Source organism: Miniopterus natalensis, chromosome 2, assembly GCF_054644295.1.
Source record: "Miniopterus natalensis isolate mMinNat1 chromosome 2, mMinNat1.hap1, whole genome shotgun sequence".
Taxonomy (NCBI): domain Eukaryota; kingdom Metazoa; phylum Chordata; class Mammalia; order Chiroptera; family Miniopteridae; genus Miniopterus; species Miniopterus natalensis.
Genome location: NC_142082.1, coordinates 13,847,017 through 13,871,697, shown reverse-complemented (window position 1 = coordinate 13,871,697; position 24,681 = coordinate 13,847,017). Strand labels below are relative to the sequence as shown.

General features: G+C 42.5%; 1 protein-coding gene across 1 annotated transcript in view; it reads left to right on the top strand.

The window, feature by feature from the left end:
- Window positions 1–24,681, top strand: part of LOC107534086 (low-density lipoprotein receptor-related protein 2-like) — a 36,130-nt gene extending 11,449 nt beyond the window's left edge. Inside the window, exons 12-31 of the mRNA XM_016209060.2 lie at window positions 1,102–1,326; window positions 4,069–4,380; window positions 4,997–5,209; window positions 6,524–6,718; window positions 7,195–7,410; window positions 9,266–9,504; window positions 10,363–10,492; window positions 10,708–10,889; window positions 11,721–11,907; window positions 12,480–12,698; window positions 13,083–13,266; window positions 14,271–14,472; window positions 14,561–14,725; window positions 14,889–15,089; window positions 15,850–16,399; window positions 16,815–16,940; window positions 18,015–18,125; window positions 19,527–19,763; window positions 21,876–22,353; window positions 24,064–24,681. Coding sequence (XP_016064546.2) covers window positions 1,102–1,326; window positions 4,069–4,380; window positions 4,997–5,209; window positions 6,524–6,718; window positions 7,195–7,410; window positions 9,266–9,504; window positions 10,363–10,492; window positions 10,708–10,889; window positions 11,721–11,907; window positions 12,480–12,698; window positions 13,083–13,266; window positions 14,271–14,472; window positions 14,561–14,725; window positions 14,889–15,089; window positions 15,850–16,399; window positions 16,815–16,940; window positions 18,015–18,125; window positions 19,527–19,763; window positions 21,876–22,353; window positions 24,064–24,211 — 4,520 coding nt within the window. The 3' untranslated portion in view covers window positions 24,212–24,681. The remainder of the gene's footprint in view (window positions 1–1,101; window positions 1,327–4,068; window positions 4,381–4,996; window positions 5,210–6,523; window positions 6,719–7,194; window positions 7,411–9,265; window positions 9,505–10,362; window positions 10,493–10,707; window positions 10,890–11,720; window positions 11,908–12,479; window positions 12,699–13,082; window positions 13,267–14,270; window positions 14,473–14,560; window positions 14,726–14,888; window positions 15,090–15,849; window positions 16,400–16,814; window positions 16,941–18,014; window positions 18,126–19,526; window positions 19,764–21,875; window positions 22,354–24,063) is intronic.

Genomic DNA, 24,681 nt, shown 5'->3' with positions numbered 1-24,681 from the left:
ATCTTCCCAAACTGAAGATATACCCATGAAATAATAATTCCTATTTGTTTCTCCCCCAGCCCCTGGCAACCACCATTTTACTTTCTGTTTCTGAATTTGACTACTCTAGGTACTTCATGCAAGCGGAATCACACAGTATTTTTCCTTTTGTGACTGGCTTATTTCACTTAATGAACATCTTCATGGTTCATCTACCTTGTAAGATGAATTTCCTTTCTTTTTTAAGACTGAATAATATTCCATTATATATACACATACCTACTATATTTTGTTCATTTATTTATCCATCAATGGATATTTGGGTTTGATTAATTTTAAAATAGAAAAAGAAATAGTTTACACCACTCAGTTTTACATGAAAAACAACTACTAAGTTGGTATCAAAAAGAGCAACTATTGTGTGCTCTGACCTAGGTTTGTAAACAGAGTGTCTACTTCAGTATTGTTAAGATAGTCCTGTATGTTGCTGTTCCGTCTTTGAAAAATAAAGGCTACATAATCATTGAACATCTCTATGCAAATTACTTGACTTTTTTCTACAGAGCATTGAGGTTTTAGGAAGAATAAATTACATAAATATGTTTATGTTCTAACCACCTTTAAAAAACAAAATTTACAGGTAGGCATGGGATGGAATCCTGGTGTAATAAGCTGTTATGCCAAACTTAAGACTTCAGCTTAAATTGTATTTTGGACATTCTATGTACGGTTTAATACCCAAGTAACTTTTCTTCACATGGGCAATAGTATTTGCAATTCTTTGTACTGAGATTTGTGAGCTATAAGCAAGGATCTGATGGCATCACCAGATCACGTGGAGCAGAGCTCCAGCCCTAAATCTCTTGCTTCTGTGTTCACCTTTCAGCAGAAATTCAGAGGACTCAGTGCCTTGGGAAAGCTGAGCAACACTCTCATTTGCCCAAATGACTCCTTCTCTAAGGAAGATGGGGCATTTGTGTTGTATGTGTGCTTCAGGAGTGAGCTTTATTAATGTCCCTTTCTAGGGGTGCCTCAACTTGAGAGAGGAGCATTGCTCAAGTCGGGAGCGTAGGGCTTGTCTGACAAAGGGTTAAACGGCACATCTCTCCTTTTCCCTGGTAGACTTAAAACTAGTGTTTTCTTCTGGCAAGCACCTCTACTTGTTGAAAGTTGGTTTTATGGGAACGGCGATAGAGAGAACCCTAGTTCAAGAGCATCCTAGGAACATCTATCTACTGGATATTGACTGGAAAAGAAACCTCATCTACTGGACAAGTGCCCAGGGCCATCTGTTCTGTTCAACTGGCTATTCAGGAGAAAAGCAAGAGATTTGGACAGAGCGTGCAGGTCAGTTGGGGTGGCTGTTTGGGATTTGTCCTTTATTTTTTGGCTCTAAAATTACTAAGGCCAATAAAAACCAAAACAACAACAACAACAAAACCCTACCTGTTCCTGATCTGAGTCAACCTTAATGTCAAAGAGTAGCTAATTGAAATATTTGAAATATTTTAGCTAATTGAAATATTCTGCCTCTGATTTACTCTTGTTCTCATGAGGGGTGTGCAGACTGTTGAAAGGCTACCATAATTTGGGAAGTCCTAGGTTCAGTAATAAGGTTTCTAAAATTCTCTTTTTCTGGCCTTAAGTCTGAGTAGGATAGAAATGAACCTTTTAACTTCAATTTTGCATTACAGATTTTCTTCCACTAATTTAGAAGTAATTTGCAATGCAGATTTCAGAAAGAACTAGCAAGATATTTTCTTAATATGGTAATATATACTTTCTGTCTTCCCACACTCCTAAATGCCACACCCCACCCTTAACTCCCTATACTCAGCCTAAATGCAAATATCTAATTTATAAAGGAAAACTGAGACTTGATCTCCTGGGTGAGTCATTTGATCCCTGAATGTGTGTGCTCTGTGTACTCTAAGTACCAAGGATACACTTTACTAAAAGAGGTGCTGTATTGAAATGCATGTTACTGCCAAGCAATAGACTCTACCCAGAGTCCTGAGGGCAGCACAGTGTGTGGCACTCAGGAGTTCCAGTACCTGACTCAGAGAACTTTCTGGAGAAACTGAAATAGACAGTGGTCTGTGATACAGCTGATGGCTATTAGGAAACCCCTGGTCATGAATTACATCCTATTTCATTAAAATGCTACCTTCTCTCAGCTGGCTAATCTTTGCTAATTGGTTTCTGTGTTACAATTATTATATCAAGAAATTGTACGAGGCTGACAACTTCATTTGAGCTTCCTCTAGTGTTGAATGTTCAGTCCTTGTGGTAGGTGGTTGTGAAATTATATATTGGTCTCTGTCCCAAGTTCCTGGCACAGAGCTCCTAAGACTTTTGTAATTTCTTGAGTGGTAGGAGCATCTGACACAGAGCTCCTAAACTGCTTGGAATTTGCTAGGTGATAGTATCTTTGGTTATAATGAGGAAATTCTTGGTGGCTCCTGGGTGAGGGTTGGTCACCACAAAGTCCAAGCCATGATTAGAAGCTTGGAACTTTCAGCCCTACTCCCCATTCTCTGGAGAGAGAGATAGGCTAGAAATGGAGTTAATCACACAAATGTGATGAAGCCTCCATAAAAATCCCCAAAGTATGGCATTCAAAGAGCCCCTGAGCTGGTGAACACGGCCATGTGCTGGGAGGGTGGCGCACCATCCCCATGGAGACAGAAGCTCCCGAGCTTAGACTCTGGGCGTTCCCCTGTGTATCCCTTCACCTAGCTGTTCATGTGTATCCTCTACATAATAAACCAGCAAATGTAAGTAAGTGTTTTCCTAAGTTCTCTGAGCCATTGTATCAAATTATTGAACCCAAGAAGGGGGTTGTGAGAACCCTGATTTAGAGCAAGTTGGTCAGAGTACAGGTGACCACCTGAGACTTGTGATTGGCCTCTGAAGTGGGGGCAGTCTTGTGGGACTGAGCTCTTAACCTGTGGGATCTGATGCTAACTCTAGACACATAGTGTCAGAACTGGATTGACTTGTAGGACACCCAGCTGGTGTTGCAGAATCTCATGGTATGGAGGAATAACCCCATGCGTGTGGTGTCAGAAGTATTGTGGAAAAGTAAGGGAGACCCACAGTGGCTGAACAGCTTGACAAAGTCAGGCAGGCCTCTTATAGGTGGTAATCAGCCCAGCCCCTCTACCTAGGCCTGTTTACAGATCTCAGGGCCTCCTTACAAACCACAGAGCACCAGCTTCCAGCTTCTCCTTGCAACAAAGCATACTGACATCCTTGTTGTTCTCTCTTGGGTGTGTTAATCTTGTCCTCATATTGAACACCAAGGCTGGAAAATACAGATGCAATTCCTAATAAAAAAACGGGAGGGCTTCAAAATTCTGTCTTAGTCAAGAGTGCATGTCTTTAAGAGCCTGCGTAGAATTGCTCAAAGAACATTCTTTGACCCTGGCACTGGGATTTCACCCTTGAACCTGAGTAGAACCAAGGCTAAGTCTAACTCCAGAGGGCACACATGTTCTCTGCAGATGGCAGAGCCCAACAAAGAGAGAAACTGAACCAAGTGTGGCCCGCCTGTCCTTACTAATGCATCAACCTTAAGTCACATATTTCCTGTGCATTTAATAGCTTTTATAAACTTGGCCCCTATGTGACCTGCACCTGGTAGTTGTAGGTCCATTGTACCTTCCATCTCACTGTCGTAATGCCACCTTAGCTCAATTTCTGCTTCCCTATAGCAATTTCAGTCCTAGTCACTTGTCATGTAATTGCTTGCGTTTCATACCTTACCTTTGAAGAAGAAGGAATGTGAATGTGAATGTGAAGTTGCAGCCCTGCATTCAAATGCAAGCCTTGCCACTTAGATATCTAATATACAAAATGCAGTGTCTTACACTGTCAGGTGGTTGTAGGATTAAATGAGCTCAGGTGACAGATATGGTGCTGGAACCAGAGTAGGCATGATGGGGAATCATCGTGCAAACGAGGTGTGTAGGCTTATTAGAGGCTGGTCTTTGCACCCCCCAGTGATTTCCCTTCTATCCTTGACCCAAAACGTAAGGAAGGGCATTTGAGTGCCCTTTCTAATGGGACTTACTTTCCTCCTTACAGTCTGCTCAGCAAATGTGGACATATCCACTGGGAACTTGTTCTGGCTGCCCTGTGACAGAAGTGTTATTCAGAAGACTAGGATTACTGGTCCAGACACACATACCCTGTACAGAACAAGCAGCATTATACTTCATCTTCTTCTCGATTGGCCGAGGAGGGTGCTCTACTGGGTAGAAAGTGGGAAACACTTGCAAAGTATGACCCTTGATGGCAAAAACAGACAGGAAGTCTGGAGAGGCACCTGGACGGCAGACACCCACATGGCCTTAGACCTTGGCTCATCCAGCATCCTCTGGACTACCAAAGGGCTAGGTAAGCACCACAAAGCCAGTGCAACTGGAAGAAGCTTGAGGGGATGGGTGAGAGTCTTGCTTTTAGTATGATTCCAGTTATTCTTAGAACTAGGTAGACATAGGTTCAAATTCTAATTTTCATAGTTAGAAGTTGGACACGAGTCATTTACATCAAACTCAGTTTTCATCTGTAAGTCTAGATCTATGATTTTAAAAGAAAATTCTAGAAATAACATAAATAGCTTTTTACAATTTTTAAAATTTGTTTCTACCTCTATAAGGAGAAGTAATGGAACCAAACTTCCATTGCAAATGAAATACAGGTGCTTCAGTTATAACTTGATAACAGGTACAAGTTATAACATGTAGCCAGATTTGATAGTCTCCTCACTGAAAAGTCATCCGTGAGGCCTAGCATCTGGAGTGCTCACATGGCAGACCTATGCGGCTCTCTTTCCTGGAGTTTTAAATACTTTGCTGGACTATCTTTAACTGTAAAACTGAACCTACAAACCCTGATAGGAAGAATCTGTGCTTATTTTCAATTTGGGGTCACTGAACCTCAATCAAATTGTACCCCACTGTCACAGGTTATTTGTTCTATATCAGCTTGTAAGAACTTGACCCTTCCCTAGGGTTGCAAAGTCTAAGCCTCCTAAAAAATAGAACATATACTTTGAACAAGACCTGGAGTGATGGCATTATAGCTGCCCACGAGCCCTATCTGGTGACGATGAATGGAGCAGCTCTTATGGTCTGGAACAGGAAGATGCTGGAGCCCTTCTCGGTGTCCAAAGAGCCAAACGTAAGGAAAGTGATCATCCTGGCGGAGAACCAGGAGGTTCCAGGTGAGTCTTCCTCTGTGAGGTTATTCTTTGAGATCCACTTTACCTGGCTCTTCTCAGGGTGTTTTTATAGGACAAAATTCTGGGCATCTTTATGTCTGTATGGCATTGTCCCAACCCACAATTCAGCAGCCTTCTCCTTAACTTGTCCATGTCCCAGGAGAGTAAGAATCTAAGACGGTTCTCAAAGTTGCTAAATGACACAAGTCCTGGAGCAATACTTTGAGAAGTCTGCACACTATGGCCCCTCCTGAGAATCATCTTGCAAACATTTGCGTATTATAGCTCTTAGTCTGGCAGTAAAGAGATCCATTGAATTTGCTCTAAAGCAGTTTCCCAAACTGATTTTACTGAGGAACCCCCTTTCTGTGTAGCAGTAACATCTTGCGGGGGACCCACAGTGAAGCTGCTCTGGGGTTGTGGATACCAAGAAAAGCAGCGCCCTCTTTCTGTAGGAGCTGCACCTTGTCATTCAGATTAACCTGATTAAGGCTGGTTTACTTTTTTTTCTCATGTAAGCCTTTGGCACAGTGCCCAAAAATCTGATCTTGGATCTTGAGGCTGAAGAAGAAATCCTATCACAGGAGTCAGGGGGCTTTGCTGACAGAGCAGCTGGAAGTTCAAAGGAAGAGTAGAGATGAAAAGGGACAGAAGCATTTCTCTTTTAGGGACCCAATCCACAGAGGTCTCTCATCTCCCTCTTTTGTCTAACCTGTTTTACTTTTTGATTCACTGGCTGGCTTAATCTGATCTTAAGTGTTACGAAGCATTAGGCATAGGGGCATATTTCTGAGATGGTAAAGTGTGTCAAGTTAATTTTTTGGTAACAAATGCAGTTTTGACTAGTCTGCAAAATCTGTTAGGTTGCTGTAATAGTTGCTCAAGAGTATTAATTGGTAACTTTTCATAGTGTAACTTACATATCTCAACAAATGAGTGTCCACATTATGCTGGTCCCTGTCCTAGACTATAGATGCTATAGCAGGGAACCAGACAGAACAAGTCCCTATCTTCAGAAGCTACTTTATTTTTTATTCCCAGAATGTAGCATCAGGTGGTGAAAAAAATAAGGTTAAAGTTAGTAGACCTGAAAGGAGAAAACAATTTGCCCAAATTCAAAGCCAACAGATGATGGGCAATGGACCACACTTATTCTACACATCTAGGCTTTGGGTCAGTTTCGCTTTTTCTTCCTATGAGGTAGGAAGATGTAGCTACCCAGCCATGACCTGGTTTTCTGGAGGAGGGGACAGCGGAAGCACATCTCCATTGCTAAAATCTAATGGACTGACTTTCTGAAGCAACTGCTTATTCTAGATCCCAGGGTTGAGGGAGAGGCCGCAGTCACCCCTCCTACCCCTCCTCCCCCACGCCCTCTACTCTGCACCCGCGCCTCTGTCCCCTGTCGGAATGGGAAGGGATGCATTTCTCGGGACTACCTCTGCGATGGCAGGCGTGACTGTCAGGATGGCTCTGACGAAGAGAACTGTTCCCATTTGTGCAACAGACCAGGTGTGTCCCCATCGCCTCTTCTCAGTCTTTTGTTCCAGGTACACCGAACAAGAGCATGGTATGCAGTGCCAGGGTGTTTATTGTAATCATACTTGCTTTCCCTAGATGATTATCATAGACGAAAGTCACAATCTGTCTGAATACTGATTCTGTGAACCTCCATTGCTTCCTCAAATTTGCTTAAGGTTCCAATATTTGCCTTAATATAGGCTGAGCCATAGAGTGACCTAAATGAACCACAATCATTAAAATAACCAAACAAAACTAAGGCCATATGTAGCAGCCTAGGCTGACTTGCTAACTTAATTGACCAGAACATTTTATTAAGGCTTACTTATGGATCAACAGAGGTGTAGAGCTCACGTAAGATGCAGTCTACTTTCCCCTCAAAGTCCAGAATGAGGGTGAATTAATCTAATTTTGAACTTGCAGTTTGACTGAGCGTGTGGTGCTAGCTTTTCGCCCTTTCCATTAAGGGGTCTTTCGGTGTCTGGATGGAAGCAAGTGCATTGAGGAGAAATACCACTGCGATGGCGCTCAGCAGTGCTGGGATGGGTCCGACGAGTGGGACTGCTGGAAGCCCACGGAGGAGTGTTCTCTGCGTTGCGACAACAAGACCCGCTGTATCCCCAAGAGCTGGCTGTGCGATGGCAACCCAGACTGTTCTGACAGAGAAGATGAACAAGGCTGCGGTACGTTCAGGAACCTTCCCTGGAGCATTTTACACTACATTGCAGTAGATTCTCCTTATTTCTGGTAGTTACATTCTATAAAGTTGCCGTGAACCCTGAAGTAGCAGACATCAAGCCATTGCTCCTAGAAAAAATACAGGGTGAGGTTTCTGTATGTTCCTGCTTACATTTTTGTCAACCAATCAATATGCAACCTTGTTTTATGTGTTTCTGTTTAAAGACACCTTGATATATATTGTTGGCTCTTTGACCTTGAAGTCACAGCCAACAGCACCGTATCTCATGCCTTGACAAAGCTTATCTAACACATGTAATTTCTCCCTAAGGCACATCAGAGACTTCTTGTTTCTTTTTCTTGTTTTTAAATCCTTACCCAAGGGTATGTTTAGTGATTTTAGAGAGAGGAAGAAGGAAAGAGAGACACACGGAGAGAGAGATGGAGAGAGAAAGAGAGAGAGAGAAACATCAATTGGTTGCCTCCTACACTCCCCGACCAGGAAAAGAACCCGCAACCTGGGTATGTGCCCTGATGGAATCAACCCTGCAGCCTGTTGGTGTGTGGGACAACACTGCAGCCAACCGAGCCACCCGGCCAGGGCATCATAGGCTTCTGGTACTTAGGAACGCTAGACTGCACTCAGCACTTCGCTTGGGGACATTCCAAAGAGTGAGATTCCCAAAAGTACAAAAATGTGAAAAGCGTGGCCCTGAAGAGACAGCAGATAGCACACTTGTACACAGTGTGAGAAATGACAACCTCAACTGGAAATGCATTTGTCAGGCAACACAAACAAGATTTTTTTTTTGCTTTGCATATCTCAGCAAATGACCATGAAAGTGTGGCACTATTGATTTTGGGGGTCACAAATAAATTTAAGCAAGGAGGTCAATGTGCAGACACTGAATCCACAGGTAATAAAGATCAATTATAGTTACTACACAGTCACCAGACTAAGATGAAAGTTTCTGAGTGAAGGGGCCTTGAATATCGTGCTGTGACTTTCCTCTTTCCATGATCAGAAGATCTCCATGCATGGAAAACCATTCTGCTACCAAAATAAAGTATTTTTTCTTGTTGAGATAAAAATAACCCTCCCTGAAGATTTTAACTTTTGTCCTACATCTTCTCCTGGGATGGGCCATCTCATTTGAAGGGGTCATTGCTTTCCCCTCGTTTTTATAGGACACACAATCTTTATTTTTATTCTTCCTCATGACATGTTTCAAAGGCCTTAATTACGTTGTGGGATTAGGGTAGAAGAGAGAATGTGGAGAGTGGGTAAGGTACCATGATATATTTGGATGTGGAGGCAACTGGGGAGCTAGAGGATAGGACTGCATTTGGGCTTATGAGAACATCAGGAGGAAAGAGACACAGGAAGGAAGTAGGGAGGTACCCAAGGTATAATTTCCTCTTCAATACCTATTTATAGTTTTGCTGAGGACCTAACCCTTTTTCTTGAACCAAGTCAAGCAATTTCTGTGTATAGAAATTGAAATTAAGAACATAAATTATAGGGTATGTTGGATATTATGGGGGAATTTCTTTTTTTTAACAATGACATTAAGATCCTAGAGGAGAACCCCACCCTCCTTCCTATCCCCGTGCCGTTCCATCCCTGTCCCTCTGCCATCTGTCCCTCCACCATCATTTTCCAGGACAGAAGAGTTTTCTGGACTAGTTTAGTAGGCCTTGTCTGGCCCAACACTCTACTTGAACTACCCCCCTGCCCTAACACCTGAGTCTTAGATCCCAAGATGACAGGAGAAGACTAGGGAGTCTTCAAACCCCTTTCTTTGCCATCAGATCACGTCTACATCTGGCTGAGTTCTTACCTAAAGCTTTATTTTTCAGTTCATGAAAAATGCAGGGTATCTGAATTTAGATGTGAGAATGGCCAATGCATATCTTACGCTCTGCAATGTGATGGGAACCGAGACTGCCTGGACCACTCGGATGAAGAAAGCTGTCCTGTTACCTCACCCCTGCAGTGCCCGCCGGGGGAGGTGAAGTGCCCGAGGAGTGGAGAATGTGTGTTGGCAGAGTGGATATGCGACCATGACTTAGACTGCAAAGATGGAAGCGATGAGAAGGTAGGTACTCCTTTCAGAAAAATAAAGTAAATTCTCATCACAGCAGTAACACATGCTTCCCCATAGAAAACTTGGGAAACACAAGAACAGACCTGACCAGAAAGCCACTCGTAACTACACCAAAGTGTCCAAAGTGTTAACATCCGCCTGTTGGAAGTCAAATTGCCGAGAGGTTTTTTGTTGTAGGTTTGCAAGTGTTAGGCCTTGCTATGACTTAAGCTATGACTTGGAGGCCCCACTCAGAGATACGCTCAGAGGTTCTGCTCGCCTGTCTCCATGGAGCACATTGCAGCTCCCGCACTGTATGCGAGGCAACTGGGCTTGAATCCTACTGCTTGCATTTGATCCTAAGAAAGTACTTACTCCCTCATGTTCTATTTCCTCATCAGTAAAATGGGTATAAGATGTGTCTTGTAGTGTCTGAAGGGTTGAGAGTGGATCTAGGGTATAGCAGGGGCACAGATGTTCTCTCCCTGCACCAGACTTGAGTATCCAGGTCAGATTAGGTACAAAATAACTCTCAGTGTGCTGGGTGTGCGTTAGACAACGCGGGAGGAATTCTAGAGAAGTGCCTAGAGCAGATTCTTTTGCTTATGCCTCTTAAATTAAGACTTTCCAATTTGACAAAATAAGACATTTCTTCCCAGCTCCCATTCATATTTGTATCACCTAGAACTCCTCTCCTAAGCTCCAGCCACAGGGTTTCCCCTAATTCGTGTTACCTCCAAGTGTCTGGGCTCTGTCTGGCCATTACAGAAGGCTCTCAAGGACTGTCACCTAAATGCAGGTGCTTTCCTCCTAGAACCCCTTCCCAGGTCCTGAATGCATGCTTCACCGAGTGCCCCACTGTCTCCGCAGAACTGTCACCCAGAGGAGCTGCGGTGCAGCTCCAGACAGTGGTCCTGTGCCAGCGCAGACCAGTGTGTGCCTGACATGTGGCACTGTGATGGGCAGCGTGACTGCAGGGACGGCAGTGACGAGGCCGGGTGTAAGTGTGGGACCATCACTGAGGGGGGAAGGCAGACGGCTTCAGGGGCACCTGCCATTGGCTTCTGCCTGGTGTGAGGAGCCAGTTCAGCAAGCACCTGCTGCAGGGCCTGAAAACCTTCCTTCACCAGATGAGGCCCCCGGGGGCCAAGGGAAGCCTGGCTGTGGGAGGGGCGTTTATGGGGCAGACTAATGGCAGGAAGTCATCCTCTTCAGGCGCCCCTGAGAAGTGCCAGGGTTCTGAGTTCCAGTGCCGCTCCTCTGCCTGCCTCAACCTCAGCCGGGTGTGTGATGGGAAGGAGGACTGTGCCGACGGCTCCGACGAGGGGGGACAGTGCTCGTCAGCATGTGGCCAAGCACAGTGTTCCCACACCTGCTACCCATCGCCGCGAGGCCCTGTGAGTGCTTCACTTACTGTTCCCTAGCAGCTCTGACCTTGGTCTAGTGAAGACCGTCCCTGATCCGTAAGTCCTCAGTCTTACATGGCAGAGCTGTCCTGACCCATCCACTGATATCTCTGTGCCTGAGCTAATCCTGGCTTCTGGTGAGTCCTGTCTCCTTCCTTTCCTATCTTGTGTTTTCTGCAACCCTACCAGCCAGACTCCACAAACTCTGTCACCATGGTCCTTCCCACCCCAGCCATGAACTCTGGGTCACACTTAGTACTAAGCAAGAAGTCTTTGTGGTTGTCCCAAGAGCCAACTAACCGTCCCTTCATACCGTAGCTTGGGAAATTGAATACCTACCCATATGAAAGTCCTTTCCATGTGAATCATTTGGAATGTGACCTGCCCTCAAATTAAGAACTGCCTCTGCTCTCATCTAGCATTATTAGTTGGCTGAACATAGCAACCCTGATTCTTATGGGCAAGCAGAAGAAAACTGGGTTCTCATGTCTGATCATGGTAACATCTCTCTTGGTAGACGGCCAGTTCAGTTAAGCCTGCAGGTCTCTTCACTCCCTGTTAGTGCTGGGGTTCTAGGTGGCCTGTGCTGCACTTGAACACCTTTGTCAACTCAGGACTCATGGCGGTGGCAAGGGTGTGAGGTGTGTGGCAGGGCTGATAGGAAGAAGAGTGACTGTATTCAAAATAAAGTTGGCTCTAAGAACCATTTGAGTTGCTGAAATTGAATGTATTGCCATGTGCTTTTCGTAGCAAGGTCAGGGCCTTTTTATCAGTGTTGTACTGTCTTCAGAAAGTCTTAATACTTTCATCAACCTCTTTCAGGTCTGTGCTTGTGAGCAGGGCTTCCAGCTGGAGAGCAGTGGCCGAAGCTGTGAGGATGTGGATGAGTGTCGGAGGTTGGGTGGTCGGCCTTGCAGTCAGACCTGTATCAATGCCGAGGGCTCCTACAGCTGCACCTGTCACCCTGGCTACCTGCTGGAGCCGGATGGCCACACCTGTAAAGCAACAGGTTAACTGCAGCTGGGAATATCTCCATACTGGGTCACAAGCCTCAAGGTCCAAAATCTTCTAGGAAAACCAATGCAAATCTCTCTTTCTCAGGTCTTAAATGCTCCTGCCTGCTTTCTCTGTCTTTAGAGCAAGATGGGAGAATCCCCAAACACTCTTTTTATATCTCATATTTCAAACTGAATTAGAGTTTGAAATCATCTACTGATAAGGCATTGTTATCACAAAACCATAACTTTGGCCTTTGTACCCACAGGTCAGCCTTACCTGAGGCTAGAATAAGTGTCTGAAGTCCTAACAAGTACCTCTTTCCTGCCCACCCACCCCAAAATATTGAGTTAGAAACATGGTTTTCAACCTAAGCTAATCATGTCTTTATTCTAAGTATCTTCAAATGTGGGTATTAGCTTAACCATTACATCAAGGGAAGAGCTACTCAGGCATCAGATGGCTGGTATCACAGCCTGGCGATGAGAAGGCAAAGACTTCTTTGCCCTCTGATTCCTTAGCCAGTGCTGGAGTTTACTCTTCAAACTCCTTAAGACCATAGTGAAAGCAGTTCTTATTCAACAGGTACTGAACCGGTCCTGCTTGTGGCAGTCCACTTTAACCTGCTTCTCTATGGACTGAGGAGCTTGAAAGAAGATATTCTGGCAGCTACAGACAAGAACCTGGTTATTTTCTCTATTGACTATGACTTACTGGATCAGAAAGTCTTCTGGACAGAGCGCGGTGCAGAAAGTATTAAGTGGATAAGCATGGACACAAAGAAGAAGGGGACTGTAGTAAAAGGTATGTCCCTTGCCCTTACTAAATAGACATGGCATGAAAAGTAAAATGAGTGGCCATTAACATTCTAAACAATGGTTTAATTATATCTCCTTAATTAAAAGGGGTGGATCAAAGCTTGCTAGTTGGTTGAAATGGAAAGGTTCGTTGTCATCTCAGTAGACACGAGTCAGCCAAACTCTCAGCCGGGGACCATTATGAACAATGGTCACCTTCCTCTACAAATAGTACGTTGGAGAATTTTAAAGAAGGCTATTCTGATGGAAATGCACATACCAGTTGAAAAATAAATTAATGTGGCATACTAGTCTGATGCCTATGAGCTGAAAGCTAGTAAGAGCTATAATTTAACCTAAGTACACATGCTGAATAGTTTCCTCTCTACAGGAATAAAGGCAGACTGTATAGCAGTTGACTGGATTGGGAGGAATCTCTACTGGACAGATGGGACAGATGGCCAGATTTTGGCAATTCAGTTGACTGCTGTTTGGAGAGGAAAACCTGAGTACACGATTGTACTGGATGATGACTTGAATCAACCACGATCTTTGGCTTTAGATCCCCTAAGTGGGTGAGTCCAGGCATAACAGTGTCTAGACATGTCCCCCTAAGTTAGTTATTCCTCCTTAGTTCTTTGGTTGTGTTCACTCAGAACAAGTGAACCGAAGAAACCTTATCTGACTTTACATTTTATGGTGAAGTAGGTCAACTACACACCTAGTAATTTTGAAAGCTTCTGGAAAAAGTCCTTTATTTCAGTAAAATGAAATGTAAGTTACTCACTTGGTGGCCCATCTATACTTCCTTTTGCCAAAATAAACAAATATACCTCTAGATAGAGTATTTTCATGGCTTTAAAATTGCAGGGAGAGGAAGAATGGAACTAGGGATAGTATTTAATTTGCAATAATGTGCTTGGTGAGAAGGGGGCAGAATAATTGTGTCTCGAGTTGAACCTGGGTTCTTTATGTAGAGTCATTTCTCCAGGATCTTAGAGATGACATTTCCTACTTGGCAGAGCCAAGCCCTCACTGGGATGACTACACACACACATACACACACACACCTCAAAGGAAAAATAAGGCAGAGTAAAACTTGCGATTCCAAGGTAACCCCAATTGGGTACCCTTCCTCTGTTTTTCTTACCTTTTCAATACCTTCAACCAGGAATCTGTTAATGTGATCCTCAGCAAAATGACAGTAGTTTTGATGCAGCTAATGGCTTGTGGCCAAGAATAAGATCTGAGGCACAGATACATGTCTGTCCATGGAACTAGCATACCTCCCAGCCCAGAAAAGACTGTCAGGTTCCCTGAATATTTTCCATGGCTTAGGTATTAATGCATTCCTAATCTTTTTACACAACTGTCATATTTTACCCCTAAATGATGACTAAACAATCACCATAAAATATTAAGGAAACCTTTTACTACTTTCCAATTATGCTTAAGGAATAGACCAAGTTTACTTTTGAAGAAAAATTAATTGGGCTGCCAATCACTGTTTTAAGGGATGAATTGATGTTATTTTCCATAAGGTAATACTTTACCCCAAAGCTGACTTTTATTTACATAGGTTAATGTACTGGTCTGAGATTGAAGGAGAACCTCGCATAGAACAAGCTGGAATGGATGGTAGCAGGAGAAAACTACTCATCAGTAAAGGTCTTGGCTGGCCAACTAGCATAGTTCTTGACCAGTTGAGTTGGAAGATATTCTGGTCTGATGACAAATTGCACTGTATTGGCTCTGCCAACCTAGATGGTACTGGTATTAGCGTAAGTGTTGTTTTGGTATTAGACTTGTATGAAATGTCATGCGCCTTGTGTAAAACTCATCCCAGAATCCTTACCTTCATCATTTTAGATGTTGCAGCTGACACAGATCAAGAGCCCCTTTTCAGTTGCTGTGTTGGAAGATGAAGTCTTCTGGTCTGAAACAAAGACAAGAACAGTGCAGCGTATGAAGAAGATGACAGGCAAGAACAGGGCTGTCCTCATCAAGCGTATTGAACAGCCTTATGGACTCAAGGTCTATAATGTACTCTTCAAAATATCCCCTAATTCTCCCTGAAAAGGCTAGATATATGAGCTGCCCAAAGTACAAACTGGAGTGACATCCATATATTATGATTAAAGAGAAAGATTTATTGATCTACTATTTTTAAGGATTCAATAATGCATATTTCTTCCAGATAATGCATGAAGTCCTACAGCCTAGGTCTTCTAATCCTTGTCTGGACACTGGATGTTCTCACTTGTGCCTTCTGAGCCCACAATCCAAGGGAAGCTGTCATTGCCCAGTTGGATACCTGCTTGCAGATGATGGCATCAACTGTGTTCCTGTCAAGGAGTCTGGGTTTCTGTTCCTTGCGTTGCCCACAGTTATCATGCAGGTACTGTCCACAGGCTTCCTCAGGTGTCTGTGCTTGGGCTACATTCTGTTTCAGAGTGAGTATTCTAAATCCTTCATATACATTTATAAATAGTAGGGGCTCTTTCCCTTGGATTATTTTTAAAATACGACTTAAATCTTAGTAATCACTGTGTGATGGGAGCTATCATGACCAAAATAAATAGCTATGAAATAAGGACGACTTCTACTTAAATTCCCTTAGGAAATGCTTAGTACATCAGAACACAGGTTAGTTTAGTTTAGTTTAGATAACTTTGTTAAGTTATTCCAGCACCTAGATAATGATGTAGAGTAATTCTAAATACAAATAGCTAGGCTCCGTTCTAGCCTGGGGGTTAGGGCAAGTACATTTTGTGAGGGAACTCTTCTTAAATCATAAAGGGATAAAAGGTACTGACAAGCAAGTCATTCCTAACTTTTAATTTCTAGAGGACTTGGCATTTTAAAAAAACAAAACAAATTTAGGAGTGGAAGATAAATTTTAGTTTCCTTAAGATCTTACTAGTAGAAGCTCATTTAAAGGGAAGGGCCTTTAACAGAGGAGTAAATCTTCAAAACACCTAAACTCAAGAAATGTAAAGTACTTGAAGCTCCAGGAAAGGAAAAAAATAACTGCCATCTGCTCTTAGAAGAGAGAATATACGAAAATCTGAACTTAAGTATCTTAACATTAATGCAAAATCAAGATAACGAATTAGTCTGGACTCAACTGGTACCATCCACCTAACTTTTTTCCATAGATTTATCTGAAAAATCTAGAAGCTTTACTAGAACAAGCAACTTTACCAGAACATAGAGTACTTCCCTTTACCAGTGTGAACCAGCTGGCATCAATGGACTACCTTGTCCAGGAAAAGGCACTCTACCTTTCAGAGTTGAATAATGGTGACATCAGGCTACTGATGCTCAAAGAATCTGGAAAGCTCTCTTGGAGGAAAGTCATATCTGTGGAGGGAGCAGTAATCGACCTTGCTGTGGACTGGCTGAGTGGAAACATATATTGGATTGACAGTGAGAATCCTCATATCAATGTAGCTTCATCTAAAGGCCAGCATTCCACTGTCTTGTTCAGCGAAAATCTGTACCACCTAACCTCTGTTGTGCTCTATCCACCTACTGCAATCATGTGCTTTGTGGAGCTGGGTTCCCAAGATGATGGTGGATATGGCTCCAGCGTCGATTGTGCCTCCATGGATGGCAGCAGGAGGAAGGTGCTGTGGCAGAAATCCCAGGTCCCTGTGGGTCTGGCCTTTTCAGATTCAGGGACCCGAGTATACTGGGCTGATATTGGTAAGTATTACCTTCACCCTAAATGTGAGTCTGAGGGACCTTGGCCAGAGTAAAGTAGAAATGTTTGACTTTCTGGTCTTCAGCCATAACTTCAAAGAGCTTTTAGATCTGAGTTTATATTTTCTGTACCCCCTTCCAAATAAGTACAATCATTTTTCATCCTGAGTTGCATTTAACAGCCCACAGTCATGCAATAGCTCCTTTGTCAAGACATAAAATTGAGAATTTAAAAAATATGCACAAGCAAGTCTTTGTGAATCACCTTTAGAGTAGAATGAATGGAGAAGAACTGGACTTCAGAGAATGCATGGCAGACAGTCTCCTCCTAGAGGGGAGGCAGGACAGGATGTAAAGAGTTGAAGGATAGAGGATGGCTCTTTGGGCTAAGTGAAATAAACTGAACCTCTCTTTCTAGGGAGAGGACTCATAGAAAGTATTCAACAAGATGGTTCTAGATACAGAGTAGACCGCAGAGGAATTCAGGGCCTTAACCTCTTTACATATGGCCAAGGCATGATGTTCTGGACAACGACTGATGATGGTAGGTCTTAATTCTCTATCTGGTTGACCTTGTGATCTGAATTTGCTCCTGGGTATCTAAAGCAAATCTGCTACCCCTTAGCACTGATCTTTGCTGATGTTTTTCTTTTGGAAGAATAGCTAAACAACTTCCCTAATATAACATGAATGTGTAACAGTGATTCTGTGACTTGGGAGAGCTTTAACTTTTTTGGTTAGTCTTTGTATAGTTCAGTTTTGCTGGAGATTTCTGGCATCCATACAAGGCTCTCTGCTTTGGAGGACACCTGTTATAGTAGAGAGAGAACTGGACTAGAAAACAGAACTAGGCTATATAGTTAGTAGCTGTAACACCTTACTTGTAAAATGAAGACAGTACCTGTTTCAGTCGACTAAATACACATGAAAATACTAGGTGAAGTATAAAGCATCTTATGCTTGCAAGGTATTTCTAGTATATTCAGAGAGATTGTCCTAAACCATAGCGCTCTACTATATTGTTCCCGGCTAGAATTTAGATTTTCTAAAACTGGAAAATGCACAGCTTATCTGTTTAAAATAAATTTGTCTCTTTGTATTTTCAAATTCTGGTCCATTGATCAGCTGGGCTGGTCACATCAGAATTTCAAAGACAAGTTGTCAGATCCTACCCCAGAGATACTAATTTATTAGGTATGTGGTAAGACCTTTGCCATCTATTTTAAAATTGCCCTGGTGACTCTTGTTGCAGATAAGCCATTTCAGAAATGTTCTAGAAAAATGTTTAAATCATTATACATCAGTTGCATGGGCTGCATTTAAGTGTCATATATCCTAATTTCTTAGCTTTAGATACCTGGACATATATGAATGAACTCAACATAGCTTATTAATAGCTAATTTTATTTTGGAGAAAGGTATAGAATATTTTTTATTTATCTAAAGTTTCTTCCCAGAAACAAGATTTAGAAAAATACATGTCTCTTCTGTAAAACTGTTACTCAACTGGAGTTTATGCAAACAAGTGACAGTTGTCAAATTGAGCAATAGTCTTTGCCGAGGAAGTTATCTTAAAATTTCATTTTTGTTAATGACTGTTCACTGGCTTTTATTTCAGCCCAAATCACGAAAGTTTGGTACAGCAAGGCAGAACTTTCAGAAAACCGGTGGTTCCAAGTAGACCAGAAGATTGTGGATTTAAAAGTTTACAGTAAACTTTCTCAACAGGGTAAGTAAGTAACTCTGCAATTATTACAACAATGCTGAAGTCTACTGAATTCTCCCTGGAGGGAATGCACCATCTTACATTATCTCCTTGAAATCTCTTTGTATTTGTCATTAAAATATTTTTTCTGGCAAATTTCTATAGATCTGCATAACTCTTTTGTCTTTATGCAAATATATACAGTCTGGTTCTAGTATACAACTAGTTCTGTTACTTATCTAGGAGACATAATAGTGGTAAGTGTGTTGGACTGGAGTTTGGTACACTTGGGTTCTATTTTCAGTTATATTATTGTAGATTAATTACGACTGTAGTATAATCAAAATCCCCTTTTAGCTCTAAAGTGGAGCGAGGCTTCATTCTACTCATTGTCACTTGTATCTACTTGTGATGTCAACTAATCCTTGACATATTAACTGGGGGTGGTGCTCAGGTGTTTTCCTCCACTTTCTTAGAGACACAAATGGAGTGCCTTCCTGAATGTTTGGGGAGGATGGTGACGGGCTTAGTTGAAGCAATAATAGAAAAAATCTGTTACTAGTGGAGATTAACCCCAACAATGTGAGCTCAAATAGTTCATCACGCCTACCACTACCACATATGATAGAGTATAATACATTAGTCTTAAGAGAATGCTGCCCCATTGCTTTGTTCTTGAAGGCTAACCTTTATAACTGATACTAGTCATGCTTAAACTCCTCAAGTCTTGGCTTTGTGAGGAGAACCTTTTCAGAATTCTTCAGTGTGATAAATGGTCACATCGCAAAAGCGATGATAACCTGTTGCTTAATTTTGAGAACCAAAGAGAGGGTCTCTGTCACCCTTAAAGTAGGTTTGATCTACACGACATGCGTACCTATTCCACAATTCCTGGAATAGCTTAGAAGGCCAAACCTCACTAGAAGTTAAATCTAAAGATAGGAGCTTTGGAGAGCTATGGGAAGCTATAAATGGCTGACTTAATTGGACTCTTCTCTCTCCCCATTCCCTCCACACTCTTTAGCAGCCACCAATCTGTTCTCTCAGAGGGATCATAGAGATCCCTCACATTTTAATCTAAAGAGAGCTTTATTTGTAAGACTGTTCTAGTGCTGATGTTGTGTGCTTGGTGTGAGGGGAGAAGGGAACTCACAGTGGGGCCTTGAATGAGCCAGAGTTTGCCTTGCTTTTGCTTAAGCCCACTCCTTGTCTGAACTCCTAGGTTTCGAAACCTACCCTTATCCATGAAGAAGCATCACCAATCACTTGGCACCCAGTTGATTAAAAGGAATTAAAGTGAAGAGCTTTTTCCTCTGGGCAAAACATCTGGGTCCTGTAACTCTGATAGTCTATTTGCAGAGAGTTGGCAGAAGACCCTTCTGAAAAGATCTAAATCAGTGTATTTGGGGGGTGGGGGGTCCACAGGTAGTAACAACTGCTCGAAAGACAATGGAGGATGCAGCCACATTTGTTTACCAAACCCCGAAGGACAGACTTGTAAATGCTCCAGTGGCTACTACTTGGCTGACACAAACAGATGTATTGAAGCTGTGCAATGCTCTGCAACATCACGGCCCTGTAAGGATGGTCAGAAATGCGTTTCCGTGGAGCAAGTGTGTGATGGTCGTGCTGACTGCCTGGATGCATCTGATGAAATGGGCTGTGAGTAGCTCCTAACCAGGACCCGCTGGTCATCATGAAGGGCTTGGACTTAAGCTTTGGTCCTCTAAATTAGTACCTCGTTGTCACCACGTACTCTTTGAACTGAACAATAGGAAGCTTCTAATAAGAACAATGGGATAGCCTGGCCGGGTGTGGCTCAGCAGTTGAGCATCGACCTAGGATCCAGGCGATCGGGGTTCGATTCCCAGTCAGGGGCTTGCAGGAGGCAGCTGATCAATGACTCTCTCATCATTGATGTTTCTCTCTCTCTCCTTCTCCTTTCCTCTCTCTGAAATCAATAAAGATTTTTTAAATTTTTTTAAAAAAAGAACAATGGGATATAGGTTATGTGAACCCCTTGTGGAAAGCTAATGTGCCTTCCGATTTGATCTTAGAGACAGACAATGTGATAGTGAGCTCCAAAGGGCTGGACAGTTCATATGTTGTCTGAAAGAACCCTCATTTAACCTAGACTTAGTCCATCTTAATAACTTGGTAAGCATACCCCAGGGAAGTTGATTAGGCAAACTATCTGACCTATCTTGGTTCCCCCTTTTTAATGTGGAAATAGCACTTTCTACTTCACGGAAGTGCTAAGGGATATAAGAGAATGTGCATAAAGCTGTCATGTTAGTAGAATGTGTATAAATGCTGACTGAAGATGGCTGTTATAGAAATACTGTAACTTTCTATAGTCATCTGAGCAACTATATCTAATTCTGCTTGAACCACCACCCTCTAATTCTGTAGCTCCAGCTCCAGTGATATCCAAGTCCTGTGAGCTATAGAATTGAAGAGGCAGTGGGCTTGGTACTGAAACTGGTTATAATTAGTAAAGAAATAGATTTGGAAAATGAATCTTACAGGAACAGTTCTCATTGGCTTTTTTTTTCTCTGTTCCTTTTGGAATTTTTTTTTCCCATTTATCTTAATTGTTGAAAGTATTACAGATGTCCCCCATCCCCCCCCCCATTTTCCTCCTCTCCCCGCCTCCGCCCCCCTCCCCAGGCCTACCACACTATTGTCTGTGTTCATGGACTTCTCAGTTTAAATTCTCATCTTCTAAAAGGCTGGATGACAAATTATTACCCCTGATCACTTCATTTTAACTAGGAAAGATAATGGATTTTCCCAGAGTTGATTCTATGGTCTTGCAAATGAGGGCAGTTTTATTGAAAGCCCTGTGTTGGCAGTGACTGAGGTTGGGGCGGTCAACGAGTGAGACATTTATCACTTTTATCCCCTGGTTTTAAAGCTAACCCAGAAACCTAACATACCTTCCCTTGCCCTCCCATTCCTGGTGACCAAGAGTTAACTCTGCTCTTTAATAATGGTTTCACCCTGACTTATACGTAACTTTTTTTGGAGGGGATGGGACCGGGTATATAAAGTTAGATGGGCTTTCTCTGGATATACCTTACCATGAGGAAACACTCCTGGGAACCAGCTTAAGACAGAGGCAAGAAGTAGTTTCATTGCTAATACTGTAGTCTTCTCTCCCTGTAGTTTGGTCTTTAGTGTTCACCTGAGGAGTAACACTTGTGCCAACAGTAACAGAGAATACTGTGAAGTGCCTAGACACAAACTTCAGGTTCCTCTATGGTTAGAAGGGCCCTGCCGCCTACTCCCTGCCTCATGTGTTCCCCTTCTACCCCCACCACCGAATTTGGTTCAATACTTGCAACTTGTAGATCTTGCTAAACCTACAGTTTACTTGGACTCAAAAAATTTAAAATATTTATAGATAAACCTAACATTTTAAAAATCTCTCTAGTCCATATATTTACTATTCAGATCTACCACACTAATCCTTATAGAATAAAACATTGTAATTGATGGAATCTACCTTGACTAAACCTGTGCATACCATAATTTAAAAGTAGATCCATACAGTCAGTAGACTGGTCCTGAAACCAAGCTGTGAGATATGCAGTTTTTAATATAAATTTTTAATAGTTTTTCTTTGGTCAAAAGTAATGGCAGTGATTTATTTCATAAATTCAACCTTATCTGGTTCTCTTATCAGTCTGTTAGAATTCTTTTTCTTTCTTAAATAGTTCTTAACTGAAAAACATGTATTTATACCCATACTCCTACCTATTGTTTTTGTAGGTCCCTATCTAGAAAAAACCCATTCAACACCAACACTTGAAAAGCTAAAGGCTGGAAAAAGTGTGACTCCTCCAGCTGCCCAACCTCCCCAGGCTACCAAGCCCACCAAGGCCGGATTTCTGGGTCCAGAAGGGATGAATTATCCTGTCAGAAAAACACTGTTACCTCTGATTCCTGATAGAGAAAGCAAGACCTCAGAAACCAATGAAAGAGGGAAACCTGTTCAGCCCAAGAACTCACAGAGGGCAAAACATCTGCCCTGCAGCAGTGATTTCTGTAATGGGAGGGGAATCTGCACCCTGGAAGGAGAGCTGAGAAAATGCAGCTGTCTGATGGAATATGGTGGAGAGTTCTGTGAAGAGGCAGTGCGTGGACCTGCCCCCGGCTATATCGCCCTCAGTTTAACCATCACCTTGTCAGTTGTTCTGGTAGCTCTGGGAGCATTTGTGTATTTCAGAAAAGAACATGAACTAAAAAGGTGAGCAGCTCTTAATGTCCTTATGGGAGAGTTTTATTCCAAAGCAGTCACTTGTAAAATAAGATTAATGGGGTTTGGAGGTATGTCCACTCTAGAAATTTGTCCTCTGAGAAAGGCTTAAAGCAGCCTCACCTGTTAGATGACCTGGGAAAATAATAATTGGGACCTTTTTTTTAAATCTTCACCCAAGGATATTTTTTCCATTGATTTTTAGAGATAGTGGAAGAGAGGGAGGAGGGAGAAAGAAAGAGGGAAACATCAATGCACAGAGACACATCAGTTGGTCCCCTCCCACATGTGTCCAGACCGGGGCCAGGGACTGAACCCACAACTGAGGTACATGCCCTCAACCGGGAATCAAACCCACGACCCTTCAGTCCAAAGGCTGACGCTCCAGCCACTGAGCCAAACTGACCAATGTGGGACCATCTTTTTGAGTATCTGGGGCAGATAAATCTGCCTCAACAATTGCCAGTAGCACAATCTCAGGGATGAAGTGAGGAGATTTCCCAACAAAGAGGCAGAGCTAGTGCCAGTGATTGTTTGGAGGAAAAATTTGTTAGGAGAAGTGTATTAGTTTGCTCAGGCTGCTATAACAAATACCACAGACTGGGTGTCTTAAATACTTGAAATTTATTTTCTCACAGTTCTGGAGTCTGGAAGTCTGAAATCAGTGTGCCAGTGGGGTTGGTTTCTTCTGAGGTTGAGGGTTGGTTTCTCTGTGAACTGTAGATGCAGACTTCTCTGTGTCTTCCATGGTCTTCCTTCTGTGCATGTCTGTGTCCTAATCTCTTCTTATAAGGACACCAGTCACATAGATTAGGGCCCAAACTAATGACCTCCTTTTAACATCATTACCTCTTTAAAGACCCTCTTTCCAAATACGATTACCTTCTAAGGTAATGGGGTTTATGACTTTGACATAGGAATTTAGAAGGGACACCACTCATCCCGTAACGGGAGGTGAAATAAAGAAACTCAAGAAAGATTTAAAGCAAAAACATTAAGTTTTGTCAAAGAGCAAGAGAGTCATTGGATTAAAGAAACAAACAAGAATAACAAAATGATGGTTTAGAGTAGGAATGACGACAAAATAAGCTTTAGAGTAGAAGACACAGTAACTGAAGAAACCGATCCGATAAATAGACGGTAAACAGCCTACGTACGTATGAAGGAACACAGGGATGACAAAAGCTGTCAAAGTTATATCTCTACCCAGCCTTCACTTTACAGACTGAAGAAAAAGCCGGGAAAAGTGATGTCTCTTCCAAGGTAACACTGGTTAGTTAAGAGCTAACTGGGGAATATTAATATGAGTGACATGTTGCCCTTCAGGGTCTGGTTGTAGCCTCAGGTTTTTTTGTTTAGTTTTGTTTTTGTTTTTTACCACATTAACTTGCCACTTACCTGTGTCCAGTCGTCACTTACCTGTCCTTGGACTTAGTGGTCATTGACTCCCATTACCTAGTTCCTCTCGCTTGAGATGATGGTCATTTCAGAAGTTACATGAATGCCTAGTAACAAATAATACTTGACTCGATTGTTGCCCGTTCTAGGTCATTGGCTTTGTTAAAGAGACAATTAAAACTGGGTATAATTCCTAAAAAAATAACCTTTGACAGGGGACAGGTCGATGCTTTCTAACCATCCACCAAGCCCTGCTTCTACTTCAAGGAACAACTCTTTTGACTTTGTTTCTCTGATTTCTAGAAATAGTACAGCCTCGGCAAGGAATGTGAGCGGCCGTGAGGAAAGTGACCAAGAAGAAGAGAGTCTAATGAACAGTGAGACTTTTGTCAACGAAGCCTATGATGAACAGGTGTGCCTGGAAGTGTCCGTGAGGAAAACAGATTTTTGAGAGACGGTTACAGAATGGCCCTTCTGAAAGATCCTAGCTGGGTGAAACGAGGCAGTGCCACCTAGAGAATGGCGCTATTATGTATAGCAAATGAATGGTCAGTGACTTTTTTGTCTTTGGACTCTGTTCAAGCGTTACTTGTTCAAATAGGAGTGAAACACCCATGAACTAGTAATTAAGAAATACAGCTTTTGGTAGACTTCCACAAGGAGCTCCATCCTATTGCAGGGTGGGCTGCGAGAGGTTATCAGGGTTAGTTGGGGTTACTCCTAAAATTTACAGCTCCCTGTGACCTCTTCTAACTCCTGTATAGCTGAACCAGCTCTGTTTTTGCTTTGTTTTAAGGTAGTGTGTATTGTCTAACTTTAATTTTCTTTTCCTGCAGGAATAGTTAACCTCTTTGCAAAACGACTAATCTGATTTAAAAAAAAAAAAAAAGGAGCTGAAACATCTCAATAAAAACTGTTTAG